The sequence below is a fragment of the Ammodytes marinus genome, assembly GCF_949987685.1.
Source record: "Ammodytes marinus genome assembly, chromosome: 13".
NCBI classification, from domain to species: domain Eukaryota; kingdom Metazoa; phylum Chordata; class Actinopteri; order Uranoscopiformes; family Ammodytidae; genus Ammodytes; species Ammodytes marinus.
This window is the reverse complement of record NC_137217.1, coordinates 24,298,957-24,319,132: the sequence shown is the minus strand read 5'-3', so window position 1 is coordinate 24,319,132 and position 20,176 is coordinate 24,298,957. Positions and strand designations below refer to the sequence as shown.

Here is a 20,176-nt window from a genome sequence, read left to right as displayed (position 1 = left end):
TACAACTTTAAAAATTAAATACAATATGTATCTCTCCCATTCAACTTTAAGTCGAACTGATCCTCTCAAATCTATTTTTATTCCTACACAAACTCATGAAATATAATATATTTTCTTATCCATACATGAGCCTCAGCGTGAAGAAGTTAGCTATTTGTGTATCCATCACAAATACTATGATAAAGTGTTCATTGTTTATAGAGATATTAATTGTTGAGATAATTGTTATGTATGTTATGTACACATTCCTTTCAATGTGCCTATGTACACTCCTAATTTCTAACGGCATGTTTTAGTGCAATATAAATAAAAGTTTACTTCCTTCCTTACGGAGATAAAAAAGGTTTTTTATGGCTTACTGTTAGGATTAGCCCCATTTATTACCGTGGGCAAAAGCAGCCATAGATAAGACAGACGGATACATATGGCCTCTTTTATATTGACATTTTGATGACTGACCTTAAATGGAACAACACCAAAGTAATAAAACATACCGTCATGATGCCCTCCAGCAGGCCTGAGTCAGGTTTAGGTGGTATCTGCCTTTCCATAGACCATTTCTCCACAATGGATGCGACCTGGGGATTCTCTACGTTGAGGATGCGGAAGCCAGTCATGTTGACACCACAGAAGCGGTACGGCTCCAGGTCAATGGCCATGAGGTCCTTTTGACAGACAACAGTAATGCAGGATGGATTCTCATTTAGCCTGGCAGCATAGAGCATCTTTCTATTAAAAATGTATCCGTGCTTTCTCCTCACATGAAAAGAGAATGACGCAGTAGCTGGACAAAGTTAATAAATTAACACCAAACAGAGTGAAAAGGGGGAGGCATCCAGTAGTTTTCAATGTCAAATTAGGAGATGTACACACAGCGACTGAATCAGTCTGTTTAATAAATTAAATCTAAATAGGCTATTGCAGAGGAGTGGTCTTTCAGCACCCAATACTCTTAGAATTGGCATATCTTTATCTTTTTTTATACCGACATAATACATTGATATTAGGTTGTCTTATTTATGTTCACATTTAGGTGCAGATTTCTTATTTGTGAAAATTCTAATTAGTGTTGCTCAGAGAAATTTAAGAACAAGGAAACAAAAACACCATTTCTTAAGGATCATATTAATAATTCAAAACTTGCATTCCCTTGGCAGCTTCTAAGCAAAGAGCAATTCAATTTGAGCTGCTGTAATTTCTGGGGCAGCCATTGTAGCTGAAGTGTGAAGTCACATGTTGACACATGTCGTGTCGGAATGGGCCAAGGGGCTTGGAAAAGACATTTGGATGAACATAGATATTTCATTAGCACCCTGTAGGGTTAGTGCTGAGGGAACACGAGCGTGTAAGACACTTACTCAAGTAGGGTTGCTGCCACTCACAGAAATATTTCTCCTCATTCTTTTTCTTTCCCACTGACATGCAGTACAGTCCTCTGTTGCTCTATGACATTCAAATTTACTCAGAAAAGTAGATCAGATTACAAGTTTCTTAGCTTTGAAGCTAAGAATACGAACTTACTGGGACACAATTGTTTGTATTTTCTTTTTTATATCTTCTTTTGTGACACCCTCATTTCTATTAGTGCATTTTGGGATGTCAGAAAACTTGTTTAAATGTTAAGTTCACTCCTACAGCCCTGCCTTGTATGCACTTATATAACACAAAATCAACATAATCCTACAACACCATTACACCAAAATCTTTATGCGGAGAACAAGCTGCGTATATCTTAGAGCATACAGAAATGTTATGGAGGTGGCACACATAACACAGTTCTCAGCTTTTGGTTCTTAGAGATAGCTGTGGCAAGGCGGGAGCTACGACAGACTCATTTCCAAGGACAAGGAAGTTATTACCCCATACTACTCGGCTGTTGCCTTTTCATGCTCTAATAAGTCTGCATTTCCCTCACCTTAGAAGATAAAACACAGACATCAGTAGATTCTATCGAGAGGAAATTGTATTGCCATGTACATCATGCAAGTATTCATAATTTTGGATCAAATCAAGCCACCAAGTATAATCTGCTTAATGGTGTGCCTATCAATATGACAGCATATTGCAGCTTTGGATAGATACCACACACTGATTCTATAAAGATATTGTGCCCTCATATGAAAAAAAAATACTGTTGCAGAAAATCATATCAGTTAAGTTTAGTAAATATATTTCAGTTCCATCTGCTTGGAGACTGTTACACATTGAGTTTTGGATTTCCCTATTAAAGCCTTTCTTTATATGTCCATGATTAAAGCAATAGACATTCTACACAAAAGTGACACATGGCTAACCAATGCCATTGCCATGCAGTTGTGAAAGATGGCACACATCGTGCCCGGACCTCTGTGTCATATCATATTATCACAACAGACTACCTGAATCCTTGGAGACAGGCAGTGTGTGTGTGTGTGTGTGTGTGTGTGTACGAGAGAGGCAGAAACTGAGACAATAACAGAGAGTGAAAGGAACAGGACAGATCATGCTGGTATTCATTCCCATTCAGTCGGTTTGTCACCAGAGAGCCAGCATCTTCATGAAGGGCAGCAATGGCTTCATGCTGGGTCTGCTTATATTAGTAAGACGAGATCATTTCAACAATGTGGCAACTTAATATGGGAAAGAAACAGTAACATATAAATGTTACGGTAAGCATTTACCTGACAAAATCTTCTTAATTTTAAAGGATTAAGAATGGTGATATTTTATTTTGTATAATTATTATTCATTGAAAGACCAAAATCAAAAACATGTTAAGCTTTTGTTTTCCCCTAATGCAGACATGCACTCAGTTTTCAGTGTATTAGCTACACCTCTAAAACAGTTTCAACAATCGTGGTAGGATTTATTGTAGGACTGTTAGCTGCATTCATTTAAGATGGATGTACCTATTAATCTAGTATCCAAGCGTTCATTTTCAGTAGGTACAAATGTGTCACAAATATAGAGTTTAATTACAAAAACAATAGAATGTCCTTATAAAATTATTTCCTTTAGCATTAGTAACTGTAACAGGATTTGTTGGGGGTCAATTTCAGCTACCCATGTGGTGCTGTTGTCAGTAGTAACAGCCTAGGGTTGGGGATATCAGTGATTAAAATTAAAAATCAATTCAAAGCTGGTGTTGGTCTTTGGGTTTGCATACAATATGAAACATCAACATAATTATGATGGCATTAAGGAAGGCCTTATATTTTTTGATCACATAAATGACATGTATACAGTGTGCATATATACTTTAAAATGTAAATTACTTAATTAATAGATGGAAGGCCCCTTGAGGGAAATTTAAATCTGAGCTATTGTCCTACAAATGAAATGGACTTGATAAAATTGCTTGGAAAGGAATTGTTTCTCATTTCATTATTGAAGTCCTTGAAAATAAAGACCCATTGCACTCAGGTTTTTATTGTCTTTAACCATTAGAGTCTGAAATCAATAACTAAGATTAAGGTGTAAGGGAATTCAAGGGGTGGTATCAGGTTAAATGTATGAGTTTTAATTTTGCTAGTGGAGTGCTTCCATTGTTTTCACATTTTAAACATTTTCACTTTAAAAAGATATGGAATTTTCAATTTCATTATGTATACTACTTTTTACGATGATACCGCAGAGAGTTCTGATGACTTTACTATAAGGCAAAGTGTTGACCATAGTGCACTGAAGACTGTATTATGCCTCCAGCTTGTCAAACACAATTGATGTTGGGGACTGGTTCCAAACCCCATTGGCAATTAGCCACTATTCATCAACAACTCAAGCAGTTGGGAGATGAGAACAAAGTAGACACTATTTGCATCAACAAGCATAGTACATTACCAGAGTAGTGAAGATATAGTGGTAATACTCTGTCATCATCCCCATGGTCTGGGCCTGGAAGGATATTGAGACAGAAGATCGGTAAGAAAGGTGTGAATGAATAAAGACAAATACAGAAAATGGTCATTTTTGTCATGTCAGGGCATTTAACAACAAATAATGCTATGTAGAGAGATAGAGTACAACAATACTTTCATCAGTAAACAAACAATTGCCAGGTTTTAATGAGCATATTAACAAACATGCTGTTCATTTGTGCGCAGGTTTCTGCTATCACTTGTCGGAATTTCTGCACCATATGTGGTCCACAGAATTACAGAATAGCAACAGTACTTGAGGCTTTTGCTATGCATTTAAATGGTTTGCGATGGCTTGTGTCTTCATCCCTGCAGAAAAAGAGGGGCCTTCAATCAAAACAGCTTATCTGTGCCACACGTTTTTTCACCCAATCTACATTTAAAGGCACCACATTCTCATGGCGTCTGTGCTTCTCTTTTAATTGTACCATCTGTTGTGTAAAAGGAATTCCAAGGTTATGTAAATAGGATGCTATGCTTATGTGGAGGCAAATTATCTTATCCATCTATAGATATACAGCCAAATACATGACATTGAAACTTTTCATTAATTAAAGTAATTTCCCCCCTGCTGCAGGATTAATTTAAAGTATGATTAAATATACAATATATTATGTCTGAATGTGTATTCTTCATTAAAGGCCTACTTCACCGGTTTGAATATGCGGGTGTATTGAATTCTGAGATCCTATGTAGTATAAATGTGCGAAAAAAATTGAAATCGGTTCATCCTAGCCTGAGAAAAGGCAGAAAGAGTGTTTTTTTTAACCCTATATTTCTCTTTCTCGTGACATCACAGAAAGAGAAATATAGGGTTAAAAAAACGTACTTTGTAAATATTACTGTGATGTCACAGTAAAAGACATCACAGTAATATTTACAAAGTACGTTTTTTTTAACCCTATATTTCTCTTTCTGTGAGAAACATTCGCACATTTATACTACATAGGATCTCAGAATTCAATACACCTTCATATTCAAACCGGTGAAGTAGGCCTTTAAACTCTTATTTTAGCAAACCTCAATGTGTCCATGTTTCCAGAAGCATGGACACATGGACATTAGCAGGGTCACAGCTTGAAGATAAAAACATATGACAACAAAATGCATACAGAGACACCAAGGATGATGGTGATAATGCATTTCTTTAGAGTTGATATTTAAAACCTTTTAAAATAGACACGTCAGATCCTCCTTCATACACATGCACATGCAGTATCTGTCAAATCCCATTACTCACAAAGTCAGAGCTTCTGATTTCTACTTATTGTCTTGGATAGGACCAATCTTTACCTAAAGCTGTCAATCGAGCTCCATGCAAATCTGCAGTGAAGAAAACATTTGGACCACTTGCTGCAAATGCTCTTTGTATTTTTGAGTATTTTGATATTTTTGAGTATTTAGATATTTTTAAGAAAAACGATTTGAATGTTGCATGTGGTTATAGGAACTTACAATGGGCAAGTTTGCCTATTCTATGACATTTTATAGACCAAACAATACATCGATGAATTGAGAAAATAATCAGCAGAGTGATAGTCATACATGTCATATATGCACAAATGTTTAATGTGCTGGTGCACAATATTTTCTGTTAGTTTTGTAACCTAACAAAGTGCATGTGATATTCTTGGACTCAAGCATGACCAATTTATTCCTTTTCTGAAAAGCTTCGGTTTGTGATGTAGTGCCCTGCCAAGTTGTTCACGGAAGGGAACTGTCTGGAACATTTTTGCCTTAAAACCTTCTCTCACTTTTTCTCTCAAGAGGGCACTGATTCCTTGGTGCGAGATGTGTAGACTGGCCACGAGCGGATATATGTCACCTTAGATCTCAATAACTTTTGAAGACTGACTTATAAATAACTTTGGAGGAGATGCATTTGGTAAACATGTTAACAGAAGCTGACAGGAAACTGAATGGACAGGGGCAGGGGGTATCCACCAGCCTGTTCCTGACATATCGTACACAATCTCTTCTCTGTGCCTTATAGTGGCAGCTCTTGGTTAACTGTCAGTCATTTATATCAAAACACATGTAGTTAATCATTCTAAACATATTAAGGCCAGACACTAAAAACAGAATAAGCAGCTTTTTTTCAGGCATTTTTCCAATCCTGTCTATTTCATTTTATTTACATATACAGGCATGTAACTGACCCCAGGTGCAAGAAATGGTGAAGGCCCAAGATACATTTTAAGAATAGACATTTCATCAATTCAGTTTCACTGTCTGTCTGTCTACAACATAATACCACCTGCAACCGGTGCAAAAACAAACAGCAGTGCATTACAACTGAAGTTAAACTTGAGAATTAAACTCACCAACATCTAGCAAATATCAATTGGTCAATTTTAGATTTGATATCTATCGTTACACACAATTCGTCAAATGTTTTAGGTGTTCTGTGCAGGCATGTGGGACAATTGGAAATCCTGTGCTCTTGACACCAAAACATAGCTATTGCCTAATTATTACTGACCTCTGTTACTTTACTCCCCGTAGACACTGCCACGCTCTTGGAAAATCAAAGCCTCTGTATTTTCATACACAACAAATCTGATATGAATCAGCTTGTGACAGTGAAAGATGTGTGGAAGAGGTCCAAATGCTCAGATTTGTCCAGCCATGCTCTGACATTACGAGGGTCTAAGCCAAACTCAATAGGACACTCACTAACCTGTTTTAGAACCTGTGCAGCCATTTGGTGACTGCAGTCAAAGATGATGCGAAACTCCCGGCTTCTCTTCATTTCTTTGAGAAGGGGCCTCACGTCCTCTGAGTCAAGAGGAAGCTGACGGATCTTAAGTCTGATGTTGTACCTGGACGGGGCCATTATCAGCTCCTGAAGTCTTATAAGACCTTTACAAGAGAAACAGCACCAATGAAGACATGACCAAATGCAAAAGCAATGAGGTAATGCAGATATATTCAGTGATTCTGGAGAAAGCTTGTTGTCAAAATCATATTTTTGTCAAAATCAGTGTATATATCCTCGCTGCCCATTTCTTGTCCGTACTGTGTGTGCGCTGAACAACACAGCCTAGGCTCTTTTAAAAAGGCATTTTGCTAGCTATGGTGTGCCCCCTTTGTTTACATACCTTTGTTCACATACCAGTTTACATAGCGTAGACTGTGTATTAACACCAGATTTCTGTTCAGAGCAGACCCAGTATCGACAGATAGGGGATCGTAAAGACATATTCACTGATTTTTAACCAGTATTCTCCAGTATTGCTGACTGCACCTTTAAGTCTTAGTTTTGGGTTTTTGAGAATGCCGTAACATTATATAATAGTAAAATAATCATCTTTACCTGTGCTGTCGTCATATACAACAGTGGCTGTTTTCCATTTGAGAAACTGCACCAAGTCCAGGATAGCATAGCTTAGTGAAGAGTAATCTGGGTATAAATTGGCATAGAAAGAGTCCCTGTTGTCCATGGGGTGATGTTTCCACCGCACCTGGATGTGTGGCACTTCCAATGCATTGCAGATGGATTGCACAGCATTTGAAGATGAACTGTGTGAGGGCCCAAATATAGCAACGACACCCAAAGACAGCTGGTCACAAGCTAGACAAAAGAGAAGAAAGCTTGAGAATGAAGTGTGTTGCCCCTCCAATCACAGTAACATTTAGTAGGGATTCCAAATTCTTTATTCCACTAAATAACAGTGTTTATTAGTTTATGTGAGCCAATACATATTTACAAACAATCATACAAACTACTACAGATATGTGGTTGTTAATGGATTGACCAGCTTCTTGTTTCCATATTGTAATCAGAATTGTTCAATAAACTCAGATCAAGCCACTCACCTTTTCTTGATGCCTCAAAACTGTCGTAGATATTAATCCTCTGTATGTCATATGTTAGTGTTGTGTTTGGCAACAAAGTCCTGTTTCTGTTTATGTTATTGACTGCAAATTTAAAGGCAAGCTCCTCAGCACTAACAAGTGATACAGGTCCATCTGTTTGTTCGAAAATCCCACCTGAAAAAAAATGAAAGAGGAAAACAGACATAAGAGACAGGTCTCAAACTAAATCACAAGCAAAAGGAGACACATGGGCACAAGACTAGTATGGGCCTAATGGAGACATAAATAGTGCGAGGCATTTGCACTTGTGCAGGGAGTGAGAGGAGAAGTGCACCTTACACAAGGTATTGAATGATTTCAGCAAACATGGTACAACTCTGAATTTCAGAGAACGCCAATATTGGCTTTGAAGTCTAAAGCCATAATGGATATAAGGCATGTGTTTGCATGTGTCTGTCTGTCTGTTCCATCAGGGCAGCAACATATCTCAAACTCTTGTCTCTCCATTATGGTGTCCTTTTATTCAATCTGAATAGCACATTGGGGAACAGAGAACTGGACTTTGGCACTCTTCTTTTACATAAAATTCAAATGAAAGAATCTTTCTTTCTTTTTTTAGATGGGGTGTACTGCTGCATACAACTTACAAAACATGTCTATATATTCACATCAAAGTAGAGTGTTGCTTAGGATGGTGTAGTGTGTACCAGACCATCAAGCAGGCAGTGCAGAGAAAATTGATATTTTTGTTTGCTGCAGTTTGCCAGATGAGTTTGTTTTCTCGTGATATATGACAAACATTAAACATAAAAAATAAATAAATTCAATTTAAGTGACTTTAAGGGGACCTTTTAAAGATGTTTGACTGTACTGGGGCCGGTTTCCCAAAGCCTTCTTAGAGCCTTCTTAACGCTACGTCATTCGTAACCCCTACGTAGTTCTTTGCTACGAATCTCTTTCGTACGTCATACGTTGGTAAGGTTGGTCTGGAGCGCCCTCAGAGCCTTCTTAGCTCTACCGTAGGGATGTTTCAGCTCTCACTTGTGTCATTTAACTAATAAATCTGACTGTATTTCATATCAAACGGACACAGCGATGACTGTATTTAATAACAAACTGTTCAAAACGATCCAACTGTATAGTGTATATCACGTATATTTAAAGTAGGCTTAGGCTATTATATATTTTAATAATACCATTAACTCTGATTCACAAAGTGTTCAAACTATATGAACAAGTAGCCTACTTTTTAGTCATCTAACTGACTTGACAATCGCATGAAATGAGCAGGAAATGGATAATCGAACTCGGAGCAACCGATTTCAGCAGTGTACGAACGACGAAAGGAGTGTTTCTCCTAAGACACCGTTCGGGAACCACGACTACAGAGGTAAACAACTTTGGTAAGTCATAACGTAGGAGTCTTCGTAGCTCGCTAAGAGAGGACGTTATCGGGAAACCGGGCCCTGATTTGTACTGGTAAGTACTATTCAACCTATGAAGATAGTTTTGGTTCTGAAGTGAGCTGTCTAAAGTGGCATTTACTAAGCTGAGGGGCAACACAATTATTTAAATGGTCCATATTCCAAATGGTCCTTGGATGAAACAAAGCCAAACAAATTGTCAGGGTGTGAACAGCTTTTCTGAATGTTTATGTACAATAAAGTTCATAAACCAACCAAATCATCTGTGTGCATGATGTGCATCCAGATCATGATAAACTTCCTTTGAAATATGATTATCCTTAATTATGCTAAATTGCAATATAGTGTGTTGTTAAATCAATGTAATACTTGATGTACAAAAACCTTGTAATTTTTGTTTTATTTTAAAGGCCTACTTCACCGGTTTGAATATGAAGGTGTATTGAATTATGAGATCCTATGTAGTATAAATGTGCAAAAAAAAAAAAAATCGGTTCATCTTAGCCTGAGAAAAGGCAGAAAGAGTGTTTTTTTTAACCCTATATTTCTCTTTCTCGTGACATCACAGAAAGAGAAATATAGGGTTAAAAAAAAACGTACTTTGTAAATATTACTGTGATGTCTTTTACTGTGACATCACAGTAATATTTACAAAGTAAGTTTTTTTTTAACCCTATATTCCCACCGGTGAAGTAGGCCTTTAAGTAAACACAGAATATAAGAAAGCCACAGTATTCATTTCTGGCCATATTTCACTCTCCATGTCATTTGCATCAAACAATAAAATAGTCTAAGTGCCACTATTTGTGTGCAATTGCTAAAGTAAAGAACAGTACATGCACTGTCAGATGTAAGACAACAAAGCACCTCGGTGGTTCAGCTGCAGAACTTTGAGACGATAGTTCAGACAGCTTCTTAAAAGATGCCCGTAGGAACATGATCTTAGGGGGAGACTGGCTCCTCCACCTCCACTCTCATCTTATTATCCATTTCAATAACAAAGCAAAATGTCTGCCATCTACCATCAATTGTGGGGGACAAAAAGTTCACTCATCTAAAGTTTATGAATATCTAAACTTAAGTTAAACTTTTTGGGGCATTATTTAAGGCTATACAGACAACCTTTTGAAGATCAAGATCATATCATATCATTAAAGTTATCTGTGCTGCCTGTAAAAGTTGAACCAGATCTCCCTTCAGGCGCTGATAATCAGTAACAATATATATATCTAGACTGCAATTCTGTAAGGAAAACTGAAATATTTGCTGGAGAGCATTTTAAAGTAACTAATGATTGTATTCCCTGTACCAACAGTATAGTCTACTGTATCAAATATTTCAGTGTTTGAACAATGCAATGTTGGTTGGATTACAATTTTAATTATTATTACAATTGTAGGCATTCACACAGCTTACAAACCACCAATTGTTAGGAATAATTTTCCCATGTTGTAAGACTAATGTCTTCATTTGATTATATATTTTCATTTCACAAAGCATCTCAAAATGGGAAAAGGTACAATATAATGCAAATCCTAACATTCAAGAAACTGGTCCCTTGACAATGTTTGTTGTTTGGTTATTATTAGGGCTGTCGAACTAACGCGTTAATTTAAAAAAAAAAAAAAATTAACGCAGATTAATCGCACTTCTACCGTGCCCTTTGACCCGGTGCAAAAGGGGTGAGACGAGAGCGCAGCTTGCGGACGCGGGCCGCACGGGATTAAACAGTAAAGAAAGAAGCAGGGCAAAGGGGCCGAGGTCTCTATGGATGTGTTAGGGATGTTTCGGGCAAATAAGCATGAAGGTAAGAAGACATCTTATTTTATTCTCCGCAGTGTCTGTGAATTATTCATTTAGTGGGCGCCAACAATGTAGGTTCAAAACTCAAGTATCTCTCAATCTTCCTCCGTGTCTCACTTTCGTTTGCTAGCTGCGTGTGTGTGTGTGTGTGTGTGTGTGTGTGTGTGTGTGTGTCTCAATACAGCTGTGGCAGTGCAGCGCTGTCTGTTTTGGAGATAGACAGTCTTCATTTAGCCTGCTGGTTTTTGTTGTGGTTTTAACTAGAATATTTGCCCCGAGTTCCTAATTTTATTTCATGTAGCCTAGAATCCTGGCTAAGGAGAGGAGACAGAGCTACGAGAGACAGAGAGAGAGATAGAGAGAGAGAGAGAGAGAGAGAGAGAGAGAAACAAACTGTAGGATAGTCTACAGCTGTTTATAAACAGGCAAAAAAGTGTCATATAAGTATGCGATTAATTTAGATTAATTAATCACAGAGCCTGTAATTAATTAGATTATTTTTTTTAATCAATTGACAGCCCTAGTTATTATGTATAGATGGTCAAGTTTTTTCCAGTAAAATGAACTGAAGACATTTTGTGTTAGTGTCATATTATTGTTTTGAATCTTGGAAAATACTCCCATGGCCCAAAGTACTGAAATCATGCCTGCCTGTGTTGTATAATTTCACTAATCCTAGAGACTACCTGGTAGCAGATAGATATGCTTCCAAATTGCAACTTTGACCTGCTGATGCCCTGAACAGACCTAGATGCCTGGTTCACATAACCACATATCTTCATTGCTGTGGGCAGAGTGGCAACTCTGGAAGCCAAGCTAATCTTACTATTTATGACTCAAAGCCTCCCTGGATTGCGAGGGTACGTGATGCATAAACTGCCTGGTGGAATCTGTCACATTAAAATAAATGAATCCTTCCATTTCATGGTGAAATCTCATTAGAGTACATTAAGTAATTGCTGGAGTATATAGTAATTTGACTGTTAAGAGGATAAAATTTGCTTTACTCAGAAGCACTTTAACACATTTAATAAACAGGGGGAAACCTGCTCCTTGGGAGGAAAATCCTGAAGATAATTTGCTTTTTTTCTGAATTCTGCCATAAACACAGAAGCAAGGCTTAACATACAGGAGCTCGAGCAACTCCATCAAATAACGAATAAGATGTTCTTTTTAGCATTGCACAACATTTACTTTAATGATTTATAGATTGGAATAGTATGGAACATGTTTACAAGTTCCCATTCATACAACTATGCTGAATGGTCCTTACTGCAGTCGGGCTCTGCAAATCGAGATGCATGAATTCTAGACTTTTGTTCTAGTGAATCTCAGTCAAAACGTTTCAAATTAGCACGTCTCCCATAGACAAGAACACAAAGGCAGATAATTAGTCTCCGAGGTCCTACCACAATATATAAATCAGCCACTAATTGCAGCTGTTTCCATAATTTGTCCTTTGAGGACTGTGGATCAGCTGTATTCAAAAGCCACTGACATGATGTATGTAGAGGGTGATTCAAATTTAACTCTTAAACTGCAGTAAGTGAAACCAGATCGTCCAAAATTACCATAAATATTAACAGAGACAGTACGGACCAATTGTGGTGATAGTGTAAAATATAGTATTGTTGTACCTGTTATGCTACAGTTAGGCTAGTCAGGATACCGTTGATTGCACCGTTGAAAATCAGAGTTTCTGAATCAAATTAATTTCCTAATTTCTCTTACCACAAGTCTCCAGTAGTGCTAAAATTGCAAGCTGGATACCGACTTCTGTGGCTGATAAACTCTATCACAGTGGTAGTAGATTGGTGCAAATGAATAACATAGCTTAAATAATTTTAAATATGGTATAAACCACATAAAAATAGTATAAACCACATAAAAATAGTGTTATTGAACAGCTGTGTTTTTTAAATACTTATTTTCAAGATTGTGTGTATCTAAAATAAATGGAGCACCTACACTTTAAAAGCAATGCAAGGTCATGTGTGGTTATCTACACTATTTACTGCTGAGGTAAAAACTGTGATACCATTGCCCTTGTGGAATTTGTGCAGAAAATGGGCAACATCAATAACCTTTCTGTTATTTTTACTGCCAAGCAAGAATATGTCCTTGAACATTATTTAATTGGCTCACTTGTCCTTCTAGACATTGGCAATCTCTTGTTTATTTTTTATAATAAACTACTGATTTCAGGGATACCTACTTGAGTTAAAAAATACAAATTGGACACATTGCACAACATAATATTATATACTTTTATATAGCTCCATGTTAAAGGAAATAATTTGATAATAATAATCTGCATATAAATACAATAAAACACCATCTAGATTCATACAGTATATGCACATTTGTTTTGTATTGCACTCTATTATATGATACATTAAGCTTGTATAAAAAAACACCTTGCTGCCACACAAACCAGAACCGAAGCCCAAACAATGAAACTAGCTCATTATGCTCTTGGATACATGTGCGCTCGCCCACTGCATTTCTGAGTGTTGCTCTTTTGTACTTTCTTTTCACTGGTGGGATTCCCAATATCCTTGTGAATAGCTTTCTGTCTCCCTGGATGTACAACAGCACTCAGCTTCACAATGATGGCAGGAAACAATGACCAGCACAAAGCACACACACAAAGTGCCACAAACATTGGGAAATGCAGCCAAATTTGGGAAGAATGTGTTCCTCCATAATTACGGCTAAAACACAACACTGGGGACTTACTGTTATACAATACTGACACCAATGGATAAGTTAGCCAATACAGTGTATTGTGCCACACATAGCAACACCATATATATATATATATATATATAAATATATGTATTTAATTAATAAAAAAAATAAGCAGGCCACCAATCTGTTATATTTAATCAATGATGGGTATCATGAGAGGAAATTAATGATGCTGGTTAATTAATGGTGTCTGGCAGCATGTTGGCTCATTAGTTAGCAAAGTCACCTCACAGCAAGAGGGATCTGGGTTTGATATTAGCTGTGCTTCTCTCCCAATGTTCACTTGGGTCAACGAACACTGCTTGCTTTCGCAGTTCAAACGCATGCAGGTCAGGCGAATTAAAGACTACAATTAGTGTGAGTTTGTGTGTCTGTATTTTAGCCCAGCTGCAGAAATTAACATTTTAATATTTACATTAGAGTGAAGTATCTTCAATATTACTTAACATCGAAGTAAGGGGTCTCGTGGCTGCATATGCCATAGAGAAGAGGCCAGGCAGAGGTGCGGTTGCAAATCTAAAAAAAAACTTAGATGCATTAAGCTGAAGATTGTTAAATCAGTTTTCCCCACAACATCAACTGTAGCTTCTGTCTCCCATTAGAAATGCAACTTGCAGATCTTTCAGCAAGGTGATTGGATATTTCTTACCTAAATGTACCCAGGGAGTAGTTAACGTATTCCTCGAAGTAAAAAACGATATTATGCAATGCCAATGTCAAGCTTTTGTACTGAGGATTCAACCTAACATTGTCTAAAGAAATCATTGATTTGAATTAAACGTTGCTACAACTCAGGCCACACCATTGTGTAATACATTCTACTGTAGTATGGAATAGTGACGGGCAAGCAGGACACTTGTTCATGTTTCACTAAATGCTCCATCAAATGACTTGTCTGTATGTGCTAAATCAAAGTGGAAACAGTTGGATTATGAATGTCTCTGCTGTTGATATTGTTTAAACTAGAAGTGTCACAGATGTGACAGTGACTAACGGGGATGTGCTGACATGCTATTGTTTGCATTAACTGACCTTTAAAAGTGTGAAGGACTGATGTCCGGTGTGTTGTCATCTTGCATTGCAGACATAAACAAGTCAGACAGCGAAAGCTCCAAGAAGGCTAATTGAAACCATACAACAGTGTTGGAGTTCTCGTCTGAGCTAATAAAACAGTACCTAAATATTGACTGAATCACAATTCAATATGATTTTTAACTTTAGGCTCATATAGGGCTGGGCGATATGGACCACATCTTATATCACGATATAGGTAATTTTATATCACGATATGGATATATATCACGATATAGTAGTTTCCCTTAAAATTCAATGGATTACAATAACCGTACTGAACTTTAATCACATTAGATTATTTTCATCTTTTGCTTGGAACTTAAATTTCCATACAAAAGAAACTAAACTGGTGCAAAATACCACACCAGTCTGGCTTTAGTCAGTCAGCGCAAAATAAAAATGACAGCATCAACCAAAGAGCCTACATTTTCCAATTGATAGTAGCCTATATCAAAATAATGAAAGACTTGAATTTTCCTGCAGTATTTGCTCATCTTCATTTAAAAAAGCTGTCAAAATTAACTAATGAGCAAATGTCTGGTAATACTTTAACTCCAGCTTCAACACAAATAATATTTTCAAGTTTGACATGTTTTAAAGTTACATAAAAGCAGCCTTACTGGCTGTCTCCAACAATAACAGCACGGGGGTGAAGCCCCGAGTAGGCTAAAGATGTCATTATTAGCCAGCTAGCTCACGAGAGCTAACCCATGTAGTTTGCTGCTTAAAACAAGCCAACTCTGCGTCACGGCAACAGCACGCTGAAGCAGTAAGCAAGTTTCCTTTGCCCGATGACATTTTTGACCGTTAAAACCAGCTGCTCTGCCACCGTGACACGGAGTTGGTTTGTTAACTGTCATGGCGCACCGGAGCAAGATGAGCTAGACAGCTCATGGACATATAAAGAAATGGACACCGTATTGAAACATGGCGCCCATTCATTCCTATGAAAGCTGCTCATAGGCGCAGAGAAGCAACAAGGAAGTATAATCCGGAAATTCCATGCGGCCCAAAGCATTACGTAGCATGGACGTAGCGGCATTATGGACCTATCAAGAAAGAGGGCGGCAAGCGTAGCGGACTGGAGGCGGGTGTCTCGTTCTGTAGCATCTAGCCTGGCGAAAACAAACTGAAAGCCGTTAAAAGCCGTTGGGCTAATAAAACGCTTGAGGTGGCGTTTTGAAATGAGAAAACTTACATTTTAATAGTATATGGTCTAAAGATAAGTATGAGCCTATGATTGATATCCAGAAAAAATGTGCAGAGACACAATCTTGTTCGCTGCTTGTACTGTGTGGACAGGGACATCTGCCTACGGGCCGCATGAAAATAAGCTCCACCCCTTACCATGCAATACCAATGGGTTGGCCACATGTCCATGCTGGCTGCTCGGAGAAGGCAGCATCCTGGGGGCCTGAGACAGCTAGAGCAACAGATTAGGCTTCTTCTGTTGTGGGTAGAGAAGCTGTTTTGCAGCCCAGAACTCTGCTGCAGAGCCCCCGTGTGGCGCGGCGGTGTAACTGCAGTGTAACTGTAGGGACTCGGAGGGACAGCTGCCTCCCGCTCTATCTATGCTCCCGCCACATGAACTTTTTTTCTCCGCGATATAAACGGTATGGCCAAATCTCTCCCGGTAGACACTTTCATATCGTCCACGATATGATATCGTAATTTTTTTTGTTTCATATCCAAGAAGCCATGTTTAGTTAAGAAGCCTTTTTAGAGATTATTGGTAAAGTGGATAATTACATAAAGAGCGAAGAACCAAGCCTGCAGTTAGGTTAATTGGCAGCTAATGTACTTCATTGTAAACACACCAATACTAGTCAACAATCATATTATACAAAGCTCTTAAAGACCTACTTCACCGGTGGGAATATGAAGGTGTATTGAACTCTGAGATCCTATGTAGTATAAATGTGCAAACATTGTTGAAATCGGTTCATCCTAGCCTGAGAAAAGGCAGAAATAGTGGGTTATTGTCTCACTATCTAACCCTACATTTTAGTGTGATGTCACACTAGTAAACATTTAGGATTCGGATTAACAGGACAGCTGGGCCAAGGGAAGACTGAGGAAAGACTGAGGGAAGGAAAACCTCATTCATTATATTATATATTATATTAGCGATGTTATAATGATAGAACACTGCTTCTGTATGGGTGAAGTATTCCTTAAATGTCTGTTATAATAATACAAACTGTTACCTCAATCTAATTTATTTAAACTGTTATTACCTAGGAATTTGTATCAAATCTACTAGATTCTGCTTACAATATTAAATATAACTCTGCATATTTAACTGTTGTTACATATAATCTCAAGCTATAAACATGGGATAAAATATTGCTCCATACATTATCACTGTGGGGTATAAAAACCTTCTGCATGTTCAGTCATAGTGCAACAGACTTGCAGTAGGTTCACACACACACACACACACACAAACACACACACATATACATTTGTTCTTGGAGCATACTGTAGGTAGTACTGTGTGTCTCAAACGCACGCTGTCTCTCCGCTAAACTGGTTGAAATTAGGGGTCCATACCTCATTCAGACTGATTCACTAAGTCTTCTTTGTTGTCTTAATGATGTATTGAACTGACTATTTGTAATCAGCACTAACGTGGAAAATAATAGCTTCCTAGAACACTCTGCCTCATAGCGATCCGTCATGTAGAATGACAGTTTATATGACTTACTTTGACAGACTGGGCATAATGAATTGAAGTTTTCTTATATTTCCTATTATAATGGATTTATTCTAACCATTAAGACATTACTCAGGTACTCAGGACATATTTTGGTTAAGACAATATTCCAAATAAGGTGTTTATATGTGCAGCAGCTACGGGGATATTCCTGTTTGCATTTCAATCAGCATATTCTGAATAAACCAGCGACAAGGTAGAAGCGTCATGATGCCTGACATTAGCACATTTGTTCCGGTAATAACTCTTGTCCCATCCATGGCAAATTTACCTACTTTACTCTGAATATGGTTGGAATATAAGCTTATTCCGATGAAGCAGAGCAATAGCTGCTGTTACATGGCGATGTCTTGTTCTGAATATGACCTTAACTGGGTTAATATCGGAGTATTGCTGTGCATGTAAACGTAGTTATTGATAGCAAAAGAAAAATCTTGGTGGTATAGGGACGGGTGAATTGAAAGGCTCAAGGCAAAACTAATATCAGTTATTGTTCCTGCAATATCAGTTATTATTCAATCATTTATTGTTCTTTAAACCATGCCGACTGTTTCAAAGCTTTACCACATTGGAAAAAATATACTGTAAATATATATCAAAGAGAAAAATATCACTGACCAGAGAAAAAGAGAAAAACTGTTATTTTTTCTTAAATCACAAAAGCTTTTCTTCAACATGTTAAGTCAACAGTCACTGATGTTTTACGTGTCACAGCATATATACAAATGTGTCGTAATGTGTACAGCTTTGACAGAGCGTAATATATTATCATACAAATTGAATTTGGGCTTCTAATGTTTGAGTCCATAATGAGATAGGCTGTTTTAATTATGTTATTTCTCACTCTAACTCACTGTCCACATTGAATCTCCATCCAGCTCCATCACAGCTGAGAGGCATTCTTATTTATATGATACGATTAGTAGTACTCATGCAGCCCTATAATGTTGTGATATCTCCTCTGTCAGAGGACTGTCAGGTAACAACACATTTGTAAAATCTAATTTTATGCTCAAGTGGTTCTGCTTCTGCAATTTATCGCAGCTATCGCTCACCCTCTCCCCTGCACGCTCTTGCTCGCTTTCCCTTGCTCTCTCTCCAGTCTCCACCCTCTCTTCCCAGCTTAGTGAGGTGTTTTGATCTCATTATCATTCTCAAACATTCACACCGGATAATCTGTCAGGGCGGGAGCCTATGCTCGGCACCGTACAGGGCACCCCGGTCATGATTAGGGGTGCAGGGTTGCACTTGCAATGAAAATGCCTTTTTTGCTCGCAAACCAAACTAGAAATAATGGGTATATTTCTCTCACTGCGTGCTATAAAACACTGTCAATTAGACTCCAAACTGCTTCAAACTGCATGTGGACAATTGAAGGATAGCCCAGCGAGGACACAGAATTGATTAGCCAAACTGAGCAGCGGGACTAAGATGCCCTTTTAAAAACCACAAATCCCTTTCCAGAAACATTGCACAATGCACATTGAACCTCCATTAAACAATCCTGTTCCACAATGCATGATACATAGAGCCGCCTCCCACGTCTGTGGTCTATTGTTACCACGGAGTTAAAACCCTCCCTACGCTAAAAATCCTCACCTCACCGCCAGTTCAATCAAAGGCTGTGCCAGGAAAATGGGGAGCGAGACAATGGTAACTATTGCCAGGTGGGTGGGGGCTCTCAGCTGTGCCAGGCTACCTGTGTCCATCACCATCCCTACCCCCATATCTCCTCACCCACTGCCACCTTTCTTTGTCCGCATGTGGTGGCAGAAAATGTGCAGACCTGCAGCTTTGTCACTTTGTCACTGTGGGACTCAGGGGTGGCCAACAGCAGGGAAAAGCTCCACACGGTGCATAACAAACAGCTTTGGAGGGTGTGCTCTCCAATAAGAAGTGTATGGTTAGGAAGTGGACTTGCATATAGACACATATAGACACATAGAGGATCTAATAAAACACCGAATCCTTGGCAACATTTCTGAATAAGTAATTTGAGCATGACCCCAAAAAAGCTTACTCAACAGCTGCCTCCTGTTTCTCTGGTTTAAATAATATGCTGTAGTTAAGTACGGGCCCGAAAGTATTGAGGGCCCGTAATTATTGTTATCCACCATACGTATTCTTCTGTTTCTGTTTCTTCTTATTCTTCCATGACATTTTTCTAGCTCCTACTCCTCCCACACCGTTATGCGCAGACATGCAAAAATGTCACAGAACGTGCGTCTCCACCCCATGGCGTGTGTTATTATACAGTTGTTCGATTTTCCACAAGGGGGCGCTGTTATGAAGTCCCGAATGAAAAAAGTTTGAGAGGCCACGCCGCTCACACCGTAAGTCCGATTGACTTGAAATTTCTCACACAGGTACACTCGAGGGTGCTCTACAAAAAAGCCTCTGGGGACCATATAAATCCGCCTGGGAATATTTTCCGCTAATTAGCATAAACTGAAAAACATGGTTTTAACCACAACTTTGTCAAATGTTGCTGTTTCAACACAATTTCTCAAGGAGCCCCAAGGGACTATGGTACAAATGTCCATAGAATATTAGAAGGATATCTTGAAAAACAAGGCCGCCATTGACCAAAACGTTTACGCTGGGGCGGGGTTTATTAGCAAATCGGCCATAACTCACTAACTGTCCTATCATCATAAAACTTGCTGGATATGTGCAGAAGACATGTGGTAGCA

At 38.3% G+C, this 20,176-nt stretch overlaps 1 protein-coding gene across 1 annotated transcript in view; it reads right to left on the bottom strand.

Annotated features, from left to right (window-relative positions):
* grik3 (glutamate ionotropic receptor kainate type subunit 3) overlaps positions 1-20,176 on the bottom strand; it is a gene marked incomplete at both ends in the record, with an annotated part of 95,546 nt that overhangs the window by 36,603 nt on the left and 38,767 nt on the right. Inside the window, 5 exons of the mRNA XM_080040141.1 lie at positions 495-665; positions 3,820-3,873; positions 6,577-6,758; positions 7,213-7,470; positions 7,716-7,889. Of these exons, the coding sequence (XP_079896267.1) occupies positions 495-665; positions 3,820-3,873; positions 6,577-6,758; positions 7,213-7,470; positions 7,716-7,889 (839 nt within the window). The remainder of the gene's footprint in view (positions 1-494; positions 666-3,819; positions 3,874-6,576; positions 6,759-7,212; positions 7,471-7,715; positions 7,890-20,176) is intronic.